This window comes from Dermochelys coriacea, chromosome 9, assembly GCF_009764565.3.
Source record: "Dermochelys coriacea isolate rDerCor1 chromosome 9, rDerCor1.pri.v4, whole genome shotgun sequence".
NCBI classification, from domain to species: domain Eukaryota; kingdom Metazoa; phylum Chordata; order Testudines; family Dermochelyidae; genus Dermochelys; species Dermochelys coriacea.
The window spans coordinates 99,659,686-99,677,353 of NC_050076.1; the positions used below are offsets into that span (position 1 = coordinate 99,659,686).

Consider the following 17,668-nt stretch of genomic DNA (forward strand, 5'->3'; position numbering starts at 1 on the left):
CACACAAGTGAAAACAGGGCCATCTTTCACTTTGCATTACACGCTATCTAGAATCATATGCATTTTTACATGAAACAATAATAAATGGACATTTTTAAAAGTCTGTGTTACTATGGATGTAAAGTGAATCAGATACTTATCAGTGATGATCACTTTAACATTTACAGCCTTTGCTTCAAGAAAGGCACATACTTGGAGTACTACCATTAGTAGATGTGGGTGGAGATAATGGAGTAGCAGCTGTTGACGATGCTTCCTCTGAGCCTGTTGAGAAGATAAATAAAAGATGTAAAAAATCGATAGAGGCAAAATGAATATGCAAGAGAAAAGCTACTGTTAACGAGACTAAACTTCAGCAATGACCAGTATAACAGAGGACTGTTCTTACTACAGGGACTTCGGCAGAACCCCCACACTGAGGAACATACTTGTGCTCAGGTGGTACTGATTACCCCAGGGATAACTGGACTACATAAGGGAGAGAAATGGGGAGTTGCAGAATTTGGACCAAATTGGAAATCAGACTTTCTGTGGCAAAAGGATGATAAGTTGGCTTCAAGACCGGCTGCAGTAAGCCCATGTCTTTTCATGGCTCTGCATACATGTGTGCATCCATCACCATGATAGCTGAGTCTTATTCCTTAGTGTGATCCTGGCATGTACAGAATAAATAACACCTTCAATAACAATCTATGGAAACCTCATCTGAGCAAGTTCCATTCATGCCAGCCACCACCATTCTGGCTGGCACCATCACAGGAGAATTTGCGATGACAATGATAATGAAGATGTAGCAGAGGGCAGGATAATAAGCAGATACGGACTTCCTTTGAAGTGAACCAGAAGATTTGTTATTACAAGGAGGAGGGAGAAGAATTGTTGTTCTTAACCTCTGAGGATACAACAAGAAGTAATGGGCTTAAATTGCAGCAAAGGAGGTTTAGGTTGGACATTAGGAAAAATTTCCTAACTGTCAGGGTGGTTAAGCCCTGGAATAAATTGCCTATGGACGTTGTGGAATCTTCATCATTAGAGATTTTTAAGAGCAGGTTAGACAAACACCTGTCAGGAATGGTCTAGATAATACTTAGTCCTGCCATGAGTGCAGGGGACTTGACTAGATGACCTCTCAAGGTCCCTTCCAGTCCTATGATTTATTGACCCAAAAGGAGACTGTTGACAGAAACAAATCCAAAGTCAGTATTTATCTTAAAGAACAATAAAACTTGATCATTATAACATGTTCTTAGTATAAATTATCACATACATTATGAGTTTCTCCCTCCATTCTGGCCACTAAGCTGTTAAGTGTTTTCTTTTAAACCTATATTCCTATGAGGAGATGAAATAAGAGATCCAGAAATAAATATATATTTACACTTCACCTCTGATATCCCCTTCTAACCTGAGGTAGGGAGGCATTTTACAGAAATGTCGGGCTGGAAGGGATCTTGAAAGATCATCAAGTCCAGTCCCCTGTGCTGAGATAGGACCAAGTAAACCTAGACCATTCCTGATGGACATTTGTCAATCTCTTCTTTAAAACCTCCAGTGATGGGGATTCCACAGCCTCTCTTGGAAGCCTATTCCAGAGCTTAACTACCCTAATAGTAAGACATTTTTCCTAATATCTAACCCTAAATCTCCCTTGCTGCAGATGAATCCCATTACTTGTCCTACTTTCAGTGGACATGTGGAACAATTGATCACCAGCCTCTTCATAACAGCCCTTGAGATACTTAAAGACTGTTCTCAGGTTCCCCTCAGCCTTCTTTTCTCCTGGGCTCATTAGGGAGGTCTCCAAACCCTACAGATCCCAGGATATCCAGAGGAAGGAATGCCTTTGGAGTGCGTCTGTCTGTCCATGGTGCTGCCCATTCACCCCTTCCTCTTGACAAAGACTCCTTTAGGAGTTATGCTGACATTGGCCCCCATTCCTGGGTGTCACTGGGAGTGAGAAGCAGCATTAAGCCCGACATAGATATCTGACAGAATACCTGCTGGAGAGATGCTGCTTCCCAGCCCACTCTCCACCCCCACAGCAACGGAAGCCTAATCCTATGGAGACAAGTATCAGGGGGTAGCCGTGTTAGTCTGTATCCACAAAAACAACGAGTCCAGTGGCACGTTAAAGATTAATAGATTTCTTTGAGCATAAGCTTTCGTGGGTAAAAGCCCCACTTCTTCAGATGCATGGAGTGAAAATGACGGATGCAGACATAAATATACTGACACATGAAGAGAAGGGAGTTACCTCACAAGTGGAGAACCAGTGTTGACAGGGCCAATTCGATCAGGGTGGATGTAGTCCACTCCCAATAATAGATGAGGAGGTGTCAATTCCAGGAGAGGCAAAGCTGCTTTTGTAATAAACCAGCCACTCCCAGTCCCTATTCAGGCCCAAATTAATGGTCTTAAATTTGCAAATGAATTTTAGTTCTGCTATTTTTCTTTGAAGTCTGTTTCTGAATTTTTTTTTGTTCAAGTATAGCTACTTTCAAATCTGTTATAGAATGTCCAGGAAGATTGAAGTGTTCTCCTACTGGCTTTTGTATGTTTCCATTCCTGATGTCCGATTTGTGTCCATTTATTCTTTTAAGTAGGGACTGTCCAGTTTGACCAATGTACATGGCAGAGGGCATTGCTGGCACATTATGGCATATATAACATTAGTAAACGTTTCAGAGTAGCAGCCGTGTTAGTCTGTATTCGCAAAAAGAAAAGGAGTACCGGTGGCACCTTAGAGACTAACAAATTTGTTAGTCTCTAAGGTGCCACCGATACTCCTTTTCTTTATTAGTAAACGTGCAATCCTATGGAGTGGCTATAAAAGGACTTCTGGGACTTCTCAGGGAGCAGAGTGTTATACAGCACAGATAATTCTCTCTTCTATAACCCCCTTCCCTCTGCCCAGTTTGGTGAAAGGTAGCATGGAGCTGTTCATCAGGAAAATGCTAGAGAAGTTTGGAGAATATTGCATTCCAATTAGAATACAGACTGAAATCTGTGTTTGCTTCTGACTTGGCTAAACTGAAATGTTAGCTTCCAGGAGGAGACTTTTCTGAATACAAAGAGGTAGCTGGCTAACATGCAGTAGAGAATGTGAAATGCATGGCCTCTGAATGTTTAATGATAACATGTCATAAAGGATTCCCATCATATACGGTTGGGCAGCTTTCCTGTTATTTTCCAAATAGAGAGAGCTGAGAATTAGTCAGCTAATTATCCTTAAAATGACTCACCTTGTCAAACCAGATAGGTCTTTATATTTCATATGCAACCTGCCTCATAGTCAGCCAGACAAGAGCAAAATGGATGATACAGTCTCATATGTTCAACAGAAAATGGCAATGAACTGAATCTCTGTAGATTCATTGCATGGTGGTATTGATTATTAAAAAAAAAATTAAAAAAATAGGACACTCACAACACTTTACCTTCCTGGTGCAATTGCACTGCTCTGCTTGACCTTTCTGATGCCTCTTTCCACTCAGAGTAAATTCAGAGACTGGCATTCTTGCCCTGAGTAAGAGTAATGTGGGGTATGTCTACACTGCAATAAAACATTCACAGCTGGGCTGCAGGCCTATAAACTGGAATATTGACATCCCGATTTGGGCTGGAGCCTGTGCATACTGAATTGGATGCATGTTGATTGAATAGCTCTGCTTCTGTAATTGTTTCTTCTCTAGAGCTGGTATTTTCTGAAATCTTATAAACTCACTCCCGCCCCCTCCCCCCATTTTCTCTAAGGCATTGACCATGCACTCTGTGTAGAGTCAAAATTCATCTCTTCCTGAGGTCTGACTTTATTAACAAATAAAATGAACAATAAGGGCTGGTCGATACTGGGAATTTACATTGGCACTACACCCCAGAGAGACGTATCAATGCTGACGTAACCCTCAGTGTAGACAGCGCTAGGTCAATGGAAGAATTCTTTCAGCAACCTAGCTACCACCTCTTGGGAAGGTGGATTACCTATGACGATGGGAGAAGCTCTCCTGTTGGCATAGGTTGTGTCTACACTGGAGCACTCTGGCTGTGCCGCGGTAGTATTTTAAGTGTAGACAGACCCCCCAGGGAGGTGGATTAACTTCAGTGACAGGAAAATCCTTCCCATCGCTGTAGTGAGTGTCTCCACTGAAGCTGTGCTGCTATAGCATTGTAAGATAGACATAGCCTACAGACAACATGAAGTCCAGACTCTACAGATAGACATAGCCTCAGACAACATGAAGCCCAGACTCCAGTTTTCTCCCCAGCTCGGTTGCTCCATGCTCCAAGCTGTTAAGCCATTTCTTGGGTCCTCACTGCCTCAGACTCAAAATCCCTCTTTCAGGAATCTTATTTTGGGGTCTCCTTTCTCTCTTTTCATATCCTCCAGCCTTGATAGCACTAGAAGGTGTTACAGGCCACTTCAAGAGTCAGTCCATTAACCCTTTCCTGCTATTGTCCAGTGTAAGGTCCACTCCTCTTGGGTGTTGTCCATGTTTTCAGTGCAATTCCAAGAATTGCTGCAAGTGGGAAACAGTACTTTTAGGAATGAGATATCTGTAATAACAGTGGAGCCACTTCACTCAGAATTGGCAAAGAACTGGGTCTCTGTTGCTGCTAGCAGGCTGGCTCACAGGACAACTGAAACAGTTGCTGGTAAAAAGCACTTTATTTCCCTTCCCACAGCCATATATATACAGCACTTGTTTATTCCTTTTCTGTTGTTTATCACCCAATGTTCTCATCATTCTTATCTTTGGGTTCCATTATCTTGTGGTGGTAAAGACTCTCAGGTGCTGCTTATATCATTAGTCCTCAGTTCAGCCAAAGTTTTCTGGCCTTGTCCTTCAACTTGTTACCCGCAGCCCCGCCTCTTGTTCTGTTCTTTTCCATTACTTGGTACACATTTCTAAAACATCTGAAACTCAGCATTTCTCACATCTCCCCCTTTTTGTTTAAAAGCAGCTTGAATCATCCGTGACATTCCCCAACGCATACATTGAACTATATATAGACCACACAAACAAATTATACAAATACAGATACCAATTAATAAAAGTGTGCTATAATAATGTTATCCATATTTTGTTCTAATTTTGCAAGTAATTCATGAACAGAATGAGAATGATCTAACAAATTAACACAACACATACCCTCAAAATCTTCACATCCATGTCCATGTGCTAATAACAAAAATTCAATTGCAGCACTATTGTATAAAACTGCATGGCAAATGCTATCTACATCGATTAATAACTCAGTTAATATTTCAAAAATTAGATTAAACTATTTAATACTCCAACACACTAATTTCTCTAAATTAAAAGCATTTTCCATAATAGCAATACCAGGGGCAAAAAACGCTGCAAATGGGTCAGCCTGTAGCTACCTCTCAATAGTTCACCAAAAGTTCATTAAAAAATTCACCGCGCTCCCAACTAGCTCACAAATACACCATGTTCCCACATCTCCTCCCTTATTATTACACGACACACGAACCACCGGCTACTTGCATAGTTCCATCCAATTTTCATTCATCAGCAGGGGCGACCCAACAGGAGCGGAGCGATGCATTTCACGGAACATATTGAACAAGGAGGGGAGACATTGCAAACAGCAACATAGGCAAATAAGGCCAATACATACAAAAACTATAATTCCAAATAATTGCCGAAGCCACCCCAAAGAAGGCAACCACCCTGTAAGCCAATCCCAAAATCCCGCAAACCCAGTATCCTGACTAATGTGCTCAGTGAGGGAAGTTAACTCATCCAGACGCTCTTCAATGGATCGGCTATTATCCGTAAGATTAAAACAACACGTGTTTAAAAGATTCACATCCCATATGATGCTTAAGCAATAGAAAATCAATCGCAGCTCGATTATCTAAAATGGCATCTCTTAATTCCTGTTGTTCCATACTTAACAGAACAATTGCCTGTGATGTAGCATTAAGCGCTTTAACAGCAAAACAAGCTAATGCATTCAAAGTTTGCACCGTGTAATAAGTTGCAAAGCCAGGAATGCCTGCAACGGCATTCATCAAAGCCAAATATTCTGAGTGACTATATAAGGTAACATCAGCGGAACACGTATTTTGCAGGGCCGTGCTTCGCCGACTTCGCTGCTGATTCTTTCCAGGCAACAAAAGGGTCATTCGGCTAAGGCAGCATAAGGTATTATGACTTAAATTAGCAGGAATATAACTAAAAGTTCGTGCGCTGCAGGTAAAAAACCAACCAGATGGCAAAATAATATGTCCATAATTAAAAGAAACATTAACCGCATTAGTACAATTCAAAAGGGGGGCACTTACGGTTTGGCAGCCCATGGGTACTTTTGCGTGTGTGCAATTAACCACTCGCGCACACGTTACATTATCTGCCCCGGCTGGGTACGGGGTATGTAAAGATAGGGCCCCAGGGGGCAAGGAGTAATTGGCGGGGCCCCAATTTGCCATATTCAAATACTGTGAAGACAAATTGGCATAAGCTGCAAGCATGGTGTGACTGCCAATTTCTTCGGGATGATGACATATGGGCACAAGACAAGTGCCCAGTAGTTCCCCGGCTGCCACAGAATCAGACAAACAAAAGTGTGTGACATTGGCTATCAATGCTAGATGTTCCCATAGGTTATACGTCATTTGCACGCGTAGGGGTACAAGGAGTCCCCCTGTAACCCAAGCAATAACACTATAACAATATCGATAACCCACATCCTCATTCTGGAAATCAACAGGATATGGCCACAAGCACAACCTCCTCTGATGCTTCCCCTCCAAGCGCGGGATCTTGTTCTCCAGGCGCCGGGTTCAAGGGCGAGCGAGGTTGCTGTAGCCACGGCCGCACCCACTTAGCAGGTATCCACCGAGGACCTTCATCAAGGGAGACACAAGCATAACCCCGTCCCCAGGTTAGCAATTGTGCTGGCCCCTTCCATTGTTGAGAGGCATAATCAAACCATTTCACCTTAGGTTTCTTCTGCTCATGTTCTATCCTAATACTTCCTAGATGTCTTTGCATTGGAACATGATTATTATCCGCACTACTAGGTTGTAACCAATTAAGGACATATACCGCCTTAGCTAAACGCCCAGCTGGTGTCTGAACTACTGCATCCTGTCCAGTTCGTTCCTGCTTATCCAACATTCCTTTCAAAGTACCATGAGATCGTTCAATAATGGCCTGGCCTGTCGAATTGCCTGGCACTCCTGTTTTGTGTATTATCCCCCACATTTGCAAAAAGGTTGCAGTGCGCCTGGCCACATACCCAGCTCCATTATCTGTTTTTATTGATCGGGGCACCCCTAATGCAGCAAAACATGCCTGCCAATGTTTTATCACTTCCTTACTGCCCGTGGACACGTGGGGTGTAGCCCAGATAACTCCAGAGAAGGTGTCTACTGACACATGGATGTATTTCTGCTTTCCGAATTGGTTATATTGGGTGACATCTGATTGCCATAATGTTAAAGCCTCTAGACCTCGGGGGTTAACCCCGGCGGGAAAGGTGGGTGTCAACCTATTACATTCTGAGCAAGAGGCTACAATACTTCGGGTCTGGGATATAGGTAGAGAGAATTGTCATATTAGGGCTTTCGCAGATTGATGGAAAAATCCATGAGACAGGCGAGCTTGCTCAAACCGATTGGGTACTACCACGGATCCCACCAGTGCATCCGCCTGATCGTTGCCCGTGCTTAAGTATCCAGGCAGGCCAGTATGGCTCCTTATATGGCCTACAAAATATGGATGCCTTCTTCCATTGAGTCGATGCCAGAGGCGCAAGAGTATCTGTTGCAATGCTGGATTATGAACCTTTCCCAGCATAGCTCTCTCCAACCTGTTTACTAACCCCATGGCATATTTAGAATCGCTCATCACGTTGAGCGATTCTTGGTTCCAGGGATCAAATGCCAAAAGTATAGCTAGGAGTTCTAATATCTGTACCGACCCCTCACTAATAACCTTCTTATGGGCCCAAGTATGTCCATCCCACCAGACTACCCCTGCTTTCCCTGTTCGCCCCGCCGCATCGGTAAATATTGTTATTCCTGTCACTGGATTCTCCTGTCTCATAAGGTGTTTTTCCAACTGCAACGGGGAAGAAAACAGGCGGTGGGGAGGGTAATGACAACTCAATTGTCCCTGATAATTTGCTAGGGCAACAGCAAACACAGTGTTATACATCAACAGATGTGTAATCATTGTTTTTGAAAATGGCAACAAAATCTGATGCGGATCAATTCCTGTCATTACAGTTACTCTTTTCCGAGCTTGCACTATTAGCATGGCTATTGCTTCAATTCTGGAAGTTACCGTACGCACATTTTTACACGGTGGAAATATCCATTCCAAACCGACTAGGGGGTCTTTATCCTTAGTATCCCACTGAAATAATAGCGCTTCCAATACTGCATCTAGGCTAAAGACCGCTACCACGAAGGGTAAGTTTTCCCGATATCTCCCGGAATAACCCTCCCCCACCTTCTGTCCTATTCGTTGTAATGCTTGCTTCTGTAGTACCGACAGTTGTCGTTTATCTCCAGGGGCTCTCCCCCCTTCTAATAGAGGAAGAAGAGGAGTTATATCCTGATTTGTGATGCCACAAAGGGGGCGAAGCCATTGCAGTTTACCTAGCAGTTCCTGTGCATCATACAGTGTGCGAACATGAGGAGAGATTTTCAACTGCTGGGGGTGTACGGTGCAGTCAGTGATCCGAAGTCCCAAATACAAAAAAGGGGCTTTAGTTTGAACCTTTTCTGGGGCCACAAACAGACCAGCTTCTGCTAACGTGGAGGTGATCTGTGTTATAACCATGGGTTCAAAAGCTACTGGTGCCGCAAATAAAAGATCATCCATGTAATGATATATTTTCCATTGGGGATATTTCACTCGGATTGGGCGTATTGCCCATGCAACGAAGAGCTGGCAGATGGTAGGGGAATTTTTCATTCCTTGGGGCAAAACCTTCCACTGATACCGTACGGAAGGTGCTTCACGATTTACCATCGGAATAGAGAAAGCAAAGCGCTCTCTGTCTCTCGGGTGCAATGGAATAGTAAAATAACAATCCTTCAGGTCAATGATTAGTAATGGCCACCTCGATGGGAGCATGGATGGGGCAGGTAAACCGGGCTGTAAAGCACCCATGTCGACCATAATAGCATTACTGGCACGCAGATCTTGGAGCAAATGCCATTTTCCTGATTTCTTTAGGATAGTGAATACAGGTGTATTCCATGGACTAACTGAGGGTTCTAGATGGTCAAGACGTACTTGCTCCTCTACTAGGTTTGTTAATGCGGCAAGTTTTTCTGTTGGCAGCGGCCACTGAGCAACCCAAATCGGCTCATCGGATTTCCATTCCAATGCCAGGGTCGGCCGCTCCTCAGTGGCCGCTACTAGAAAGGGGGGGAGCTGATCACCACCCCCCATTGACTCAAGCAATCCCTCCCCAACAGCCAAATAGTTGTATCGACAAGGTAAGGGCGGACTGACCCCTTCAATGCATTATCGGCAGCATCAATAATGTCAATAAAAAATTCACTTAGCATAGGCTCACACTGTCCGCCAATGCCCTGAAGAGGTGTGGTTACCGGTCGAAGTGGCCATGTCACCGGCCAACCTTGCAGGGGCAACACCGTCACATCTGCCCCAGTATCGATAAGGACCTGATGCTCGAAAGAATCACCAGCTGGGCCCTTAAATTGAACTAATCTAGTGGGACGATCTTGTCCCACTGACAAAACAAATGCCGTTGTTAGTGGTGTGGGGTCTACCTGACTGGACGACCCGAAGCCCCCAGTTCCTCTTATCTGGGGTGACTTCACAGGAACATTCGCACGAAAGGGTATTAATTGTGCAATTTTGGTTCCGGCCATTATTGTAATAGGCGGACATATAGCTCGTACCATAATCCCTATGTTCCCTCTATAATCAGCATCAATTAGCCCTGGAAGCACAAAAAGCCCCTGTAAGGAGGCGGATGATCTACCTATTAACAATGCGCTTAACCCATACCCCAACGGTCCAGATGCTACCGATGGAACGAGCATCACCCTATCATTCTCTAGGGAGACGGCGGCGGCGGTGGCCAAATCAACTCCGGCACTGCCGGAAGTTGCCCCGCGGAGGCTGTCCAAGCAGCCGGCGTATTGTTTGTCCTCACGCCCTGCCGGTTGGCGCTCCGCGAGGCATTTCCCGACCCCGACAAAGGGGTCCCATCCTTTTTAAACCGGGAGTGACACTCAGTAGCTTTATGACCGAATTTTTCACATCAATTACACGTCCCGGGAAACGGGGAGGGAAGTGCATTGTTTTGTGGCTGACCTCTTTTCTTGGGGCAATCCCGTTTTAAATGACCCATCTTTCCACACTGATAACACGCCCCCTCCCTTCCTCTTCGCCAATTCGACTTGGAGGTATTCAAGGCTACCGCCAAGGTGTGTGCATGAATCTTTGCCTTATCCTCCTCCTCCACCAAGGGAGCACGAGTGCAGGCTTCAATCATGTCGACTAGGGAGGCCGATTTGGGTAAAGTCACCAAAATCTTCTTACACGTGGGGTTAGCATTTTGAAGGGCTAAATCTACCCCCAATGCTGATCTGGTGTCTGGTGTTAAATTAGGGGCCCTATCCAATGCCGTCCTTAGGTGGTCCAAAAAAAGGGCAAAAGATTCGCCCGCTCCCTGCGTGACCTTTAAATAAGGGGGTGAAGGGGTACCCAAATCAGGGAGCTCTTTGAATGCCTCCAATGCTAGAAGCTGAGACTGTTGTAATATTTGGGGTACCAATCGCGCCTGTAGCTGAGGCTCTTCAAATCGCCCCTGTCCCAACAACATGTCTATATTTGCTAAATGGAGAGGGTCGTCCCGGGGTCTATCTAAATTAAGCACTGCCGCGTGCTCAGCCTTTTTTCTCCATGAATCCTTCCATAATAATCTCTGTGTAGGTGTTAACAACATATCTGCAAATTTCTGGGCGTCAAAGGGGCACATCGCTTGCCCCGAGAATATCTGTTCTAATAACGCTTGTACATACGGATTTTTCAAGCCGTACACCACAATAGCTTTCTGAGCCTCCCTCATCAATTTTCAGTCTAACGGCACCCAAGATTTAACCCCCTCCCTTGATACCAATACCGGGAAAGTAGCCGGCATGGCATCCAAAAATTCCCGTTCAATTATAGCATCCTTTATCAATCCATGCCAGCGCTTAATTGGGTCAGGAGATCCCGCTCCTCCCCCCCCATCCCTCCAAATCACCCCCGTCCCCCGTTCTTCTTGCCCTCGTCCAATTGAAGAACATGTAGGTGGCGGAGGTTTCACTTTTGGTCGAACCGGTTGCGTAGTGGCGGCATAAATTTTGCGATATTCTTCCTCTGCTGTCGGTCGCAACTCTCCCTCGGGAGTGAGGTGCTCCGTACAATCATAATACCCACACAACCTACAAATATGGGGCAAACGTGAGGGGTCAGGTATGCCGTGCTCTTGAAGCTGTTGTAGCAAATGCGATCGTGACGATCCTTGCGGTCTGTTTTCCTTTCTATCCAGCTCATCCATCATCTGTTGAGCTGCAATACCTTCCTTATATAACCACCGAATTATCTGGTCCTGCGTCAAGTTATCAAACTCTCCAGTTTTAGGCAAGTCAGTAATCCGAACTTGTCGGGGAGGGGCTGACGGCACAACCGCGGGCGGCAATCCTGACCCCCCTTGTAACGGGTTCTCTGGATTGCCCGGTGACAATTCCCCCGACACCAGCTGATCCACGGCCATCGGTTCGCCCCGATCTGAGTCGTCATCCTCCAAGGGCAACGGTACCTCACTGGGGTCCAACGGCGCCAAAGGAATCATAGGCGTTGTTTTACCAAAAAAGTCTTTCGTTCCTACCGTAAAGGCCCCTTTCGCTGATGATTCTAATGCCTCGCCTAATGCAATACGCGCCTCTGCCTGAGCCGCTGCGGTGGTAACGGCTCGATAAACAGTCCGCCAGATAGGGCTCAAGGCAGTAGCTTCTTTATTTCCGACCCCCACAGAGTCCCACATGTTTCCCCCAATGTTTTCCACACCGAAGAGTCAAACACATTCTTTGCATTAACCAGGAAACCCCGTCGCTTTCCCCACCGAAGCAATTTTTGCAGAGCTTCTGGGGAAAATTTTTCTCCCTGGTTATTAAGCAGATTGCTTAAGACCTTAAACACGGCCTGCTCATCTGCCGATGCTGCCGCTCCCATTATGAGAGATATTCCCCGCCGCTCACCTTTCAGTGGGAGCTCCCCCGCCTCAGTTGGGCGTCCCGGTTCCTCACCTGAACGGAGGACACCGGCAGCGGCGGTCCCTGCTATTTCTTCCTCCGTCCGTGGTACCAAATTCACAGAATCCTATCACGTCGGGGTCACCATTTGTTGCTGCTAGCAGGCTGGCTCACAGGACAACTGAAACAGTTGCTGGTAAAAAGCACTTTATTTCCCTTCCCACAGCCATATATATATACAGCACTTGTTTATTCCTTTTCTGTTGTTTATCACCCAATGTTCTCCTCATTCTTATCTTTGGGTTCCATTATCTTGTGGTGGTAAAGACTCTCAGGTGCTGCTTATATCATTAGTCCTTAGTTCAGCCAAAGTTTTCTGGCCTTATCCTTCAACTTGTTACCCGCAGCCCCGCCTCTTGTTCTGTTCTTTTCCATTACTTGGTACACATTTCTAAAACATCTGATACTCAGCATTTCTCACAGGTCTCCTTATTTCAGTCCACCAGACAGAGTGGTGGATCGTTGGAAAGACATAATGGTGTACAGGCCACTCCAGAGCAAGTATTACAGCATAGTCCAGCAGTCAGTTCACACCCTGGTTTGTGGCATTATCAGATGCCAGGGGAGTCAGCTGTCCTTTTGTAGACTATTGCTGTTGTAACCCAACCCCTAACCAAGAGACTGACTTCTTGTTGCTGCTCTGAGTCTGTACTAGGATGCAATAAAAAAACAGACACCTTTTCACACAATACTTGATGGATCATGATACTGTGGTATAGTGAGGCATATGCTTTGGGGGTTGCTTTTGTTTATTCAGACCTCTTGCTCCAGAGGGGCCACTTCTGGAATGAAAAGGTCTCATTTGCTCTACCTCCATTTTCTCCCTTCCTCTAGATGCCAAGGTACTTTCTTCCAGCAGACTGCAGTAGGACAGTAACCTGAGCTGACCAAATAATTATTTGCTGCTCTGCTATTTGGAACAAATTGTCATGTCCTCACTCCTCAGTCTCAAATCAACCAACCACAAGACAAATCCAAACCCAGAAGCTCGGTATACAGGCCTTCAACCAAAGGGCATGCTTAACCCTTTCCATAAATGCTGTTTAACACACACAATATATGGATGAGAAGAAGCCAGAAAAATAACACAAGTAGAGGAACCCTAAGGGAAAGTGCTGTGCTTCTTTTCTCTACAGTGACAAAGTAAAACAAGGCAGTGGAAAACACATTCCCCAGTACCACAGGGAAATGTGAAATATAGATGTTCTTAGCTATACTGTAGTCCTAAAATAAACCTGAGCTCTCTGAAATCCACATCTCACTAATTCAAACCTCTATCTCCGGTTTCATGTTGACTGCAGTAATGGAAGAAAAATTTTGTCTAACTATATTTCTCCCTTATAATCCTGTGGCCTATAAAATATACACAGGATGAGTCAAATGGTTCCTGCCAGAGACACTATTCAACACAGTAACTCCAGAGGATACATACAATAAGAATTACATCTCATAGGAAAAGCGTTTTGCTCTGCAAAAGAGAATCCAAATTCACCAAGGATTTTTTTTTAATATTTCAGAGATTTGTGAGTCTGGGTCCATGCTCTAAACAGCAGCTGGCAAACTGAAGAGCCTTACATTGAGATTTCACAAGGGGGTTCCCATAGCTTCCCCCGCCCCCTTAACTTATGCTCCAAGTCCATGGAGCTTGGCTTAATACTCTCAGAGGGCCTGACACAGCAATGAATCATGGAATAAACAAAAGATGGATCCTGCACGAGTGGTGCAGGTTCAAGCCCTAGGAGGGCCATATCAAGGCATCCACCCAAAGCAAGGAGGATGATTCTGTCTATAGAAGAGCAACCATGTGCATAAAGTGGCAGAGGGAACCAGGAGTGAAAATGCATAAGTCCTGCAATCATATCTATAGGCTAATAAGGTGAGGAGGACCAGACTCCCATCGTCTGCCCCCAGTAACTGTACCTGTGCATCAGGGCAAGGAGGACAACGTTCTCTCTGAGAGAGAAGGAACAGAAGAAGGTAAGCTGGATGCAAACAAACTATGCATTTTAATACACCTAAATGTATATATCTAGGAACAAAGAATATAGGCCATACTTACACAACTGGGGATTCTATCCTGGGAAGCACTGACCAAAAAAAAAATTGGGGATAATGGTGGATAATCAGCTGAACATGAGCTCCAGTGGGATGCTGTGGCCAAAAAGACAAATACGATCGTTGGGTGCATAAAGTGGGAACATTATGTAGCATTAGAGGGGTTATTTTACCTCTGTATTTGGCACTGATACAACCACTACTGGAATATTTTGTCCAGTGCTGGTGCACAAAATTCAAGAAGGATGTTGTTAAATTGGAGAGGATTCAAAGAGCCAGAGGAGAATGATTAAAGGATAACATGCCTTATAGTGATAGACTCAAGGAGCTCAATCTGTTTAGCTTAACAAAGAGAAGGTTAAAGGGGACTTACATGGGGAACAAGTATTTAATAATGGGCTCTTCGAGAAGAGAAAGTTATAACAAGATGCAGTGGTTGAAGGTTGAAGCTAGACAAAGCACAGTCGAAATAAGGCATAAATTTATAACAGAGAGTAATCAACCATTAGAACAATTTACCAAGGGTCATGGTGAATTCTCCATCACTGACCATTTTTAAATCAAGACTGGATGTTTTTCTAAAAGATCTGCTCTTGGAAGTATTTTGGGGTAGTTCTATGGCCTGTGTTATACAGGAGACTAGATCATCACAATGGTCCCTTCTGGCTTTGGAACCTATTAATAAGGTATCGTGACCTTGGTCTCACTTAGCCTGAATCTACTCCCGCTTATTACTGTGATCTAGGGAAAGTAATGAGAAACCATAAAAGTGAAATGTCACCTTACCAGGCCCTCTTCTTAGAATAAATTTTTGTTTTTTCATTGTAGTTCTTTCCCCAACTAGTTTGTAGAAATACAAAAGTACTGTTTGATTAAGATTTATCAAGCACTAAACTAAATTGATTGTGCTTTGCACAAAGTCTAGGCTTTAATTTGTCTTTATAGCTGTGACATATGCTGCTGATTCTTCTCCAAATAGTGGAAGTTTATGACCAAAGCTTAATTGCTGTAGATTACATTTGGGTTTCCAGTGTTAATGGTAAAAAAGAAAAGGAGTACTTGTGGCACCTTAGAGACTAACAAATTTATTTGAGCATAAGCTTTCGTGAGCTACATCTCATTTCATCAGATGCATTCAGTGGAAAATACAGTGGGGAGATTTATATATGCACACAGAGAACATGAAACAATGGGTTTTATCATACACACTGTAAGGAGGGTGAAGTGAAGTGAAGCTGTAGCTCACGAAAGCTTATGCTCAAATAAATTTGTTACTCTCTAAGGTGCCACAAGTACTCCTTTTCTTTTTTGCGAATACAGACAAACACAGCTGCTACTCTGAAAAGTGTTAATGGTGTCATGTTTCAAACAGTGTTGCCTTGGGGCTATGTACAAGATCAATGGGGGTCAGGTATAATGATCCAGCAAAGTCTGGAGGTGGGGACTAAAGATACATAAATTGCTAAACAAAAATCAAACCCACTCTAATTAGAGACGTATCTCATGATGCATTTTTCATTTAAATAATCACAAATCAAGTATAATTACGATATAAAGTATTCAAATCCCTCTCCCTCATTATCACCTGAAAAAGAAAATCTGTGTTTATCATACATGTCAGCGATCGTTACTGTTTCACAGATGTAGGGCTAGACACCTGCATCCCATAACATCATTTGTTTTGATTAACCTGCACAAAATTCTGCTCATAAAATGAGGGTTGAGGAGAGATGACAGATGTGATCTGCAGCTAGAAAAATACCGTACTACTGAAATTATAATATCCAAATCATGGAGTTTGAATTTAGTGCTTTAGCAAATGGCATTCTCTTTGGCATTCTCCAAAACATGCATAATTCTAATAAAAGAGCTGTACAAATTAGACCAGCAAATAAGTGAGCATGTGAATTGTAATATCCAGTATGCTTTATGTATCACAGTCTGTGGTCATTATCATTAGATTCTTTTAAATTAATATTAAAAGCTCTGCTCTTGCTCTGATTGAAATCAGTGAGACTTTTTCCATTGACTTGGTAACAGAATCAGGACCCACATTTTTAATTGTGAAAGATTAACTGAGTTTTGGAAAGTGAGGTCCTCTGTCATTATCAGTGAGGCTGGTACTATTGCTTGTTATTAAGATTGTTAGGCACTTATTTTCAGTTGCTTATAACTTTGCCAGACTTTAACTGTTTGGGCTGACTTTTTCCATGCTGAGTATCTGCCTCAGGCTGACTTTTATTTATTTTTGGAAAATTTCAGCCAGAATGGTTCCGCTGTTTCCAAGAATAAGGTTAGAGAAAAATGTTGTTTTTCCCATGTTTTTTTTAAAAAAATCTGGTAACCTCTTCTTTTCCCTGACAGAAAGGCCATCCCCGTGCTTTAGAGCAGGGACTTGAAATTTAGCAGCAGGATCACCCTGGTGTCAGGAATTTGCCTTTTGCCCTCCCTGTGAAACTCCAGACAAATTTTAACCAAGTTATAAACCTTGGGAAATTTGTAGTTCATCCATCTACAATAGAGATTTTAGCAGCTAAGTTCCCCCATGATTTTGTTCACTTTAGGCATGTTCAAGCCTGGGGATGAGCAGGACCTTCCCTCAATTGCAGCTCTGGGCTGCTGTAGGCCATGTTGGGTCTGGGTACCTGAATTGAGACTCTCTCTCCTCAATCCCACCCCCAAGATGGGTCCAGGCAACATGGAGGAGGAGCTGCCTGAGTTAAATGGAGTGGGGACAAAAGATGGACCAAAAAGGGCGGGTGGGTGGAAACCGGGACTGGCGGCTGGTACGGGGGAGAGGAGAACTGGCACTGGAAGTTGGGGTAGGGGAAGACTGGGACTGGCTGGGCAAGGGACTGGGATGGAGTCTGCAAGGGTAAGACCAGCATCTACTGGTCAAGGAGACTGGGACAGGGATGAGAGGCCTGAAAAGTGGAGGCTGGGGCCAAGTGCATGAGGAGAATGGGCCTGGGTCAAGGAGTCAAGGGTAGGGAAGAGAGAGGATTGAGTCAGGGACAGGTTGGAGGGGACAGGGCAGAAGAGTCTGTGTCCGCCAGAGGACCCTTTCCCCTCCCCCCCCCGAGTCTGACATGGAACCCAAGATTTCCGAGTGGAACCCAAGATTCCCATTCTTCAGCTGTCAGCAACTATCTGTGAAACCCACTAGCAAAGAGTCCCCAACCACCTTTAGTGCTAGTCCACATAGAGGATGACAACCTGCTACTGGTTATTGTGGTAGCTCAAGTGGCAGGTCTGTGTGCTAGATCTTAAGGTTTCGGCTTACTGATGAACCGTGTT

The 17,668-nt window shown here is 44.3% G+C and overlaps 2 protein-coding genes and 1 long non-coding RNA gene across 3 annotated transcripts in view; 2 read left to right on the plus strand and 1 right to left on the minus strand.

Moving 5' to 3' along the window:
* MAP7D3 (MAP7 domain containing 3) overlaps positions 1 to 17,668 on the plus strand; it is a 253,954-nt gene that overhangs the window by 96,520 nt on the left and 139,766 nt on the right. The window lies entirely within an intron of this gene.
* Positions 1 to 17,668, minus strand: part of LOC122455712 (cell wall protein DAN4-like) — a 91,157-nt gene that overhangs the window by 3,508 nt on the left and 69,981 nt on the right. Inside the window, exon 4 of the mRNA XM_043492121.1 lies at positions 193 to 264. Within this exon, the coding sequence (XP_043348056.1) occupies positions 193 to 264 (72 nt within the window). The remainder of the gene's footprint in view (positions 1 to 192; positions 265 to 17,668) is intronic.
* LOC122455714 overlaps positions 1 to 17,668 on the plus strand; it is a 42,219-nt gene that overhangs the window by 2,565 nt on the left and 21,986 nt on the right. The window lies entirely within an intron of this gene.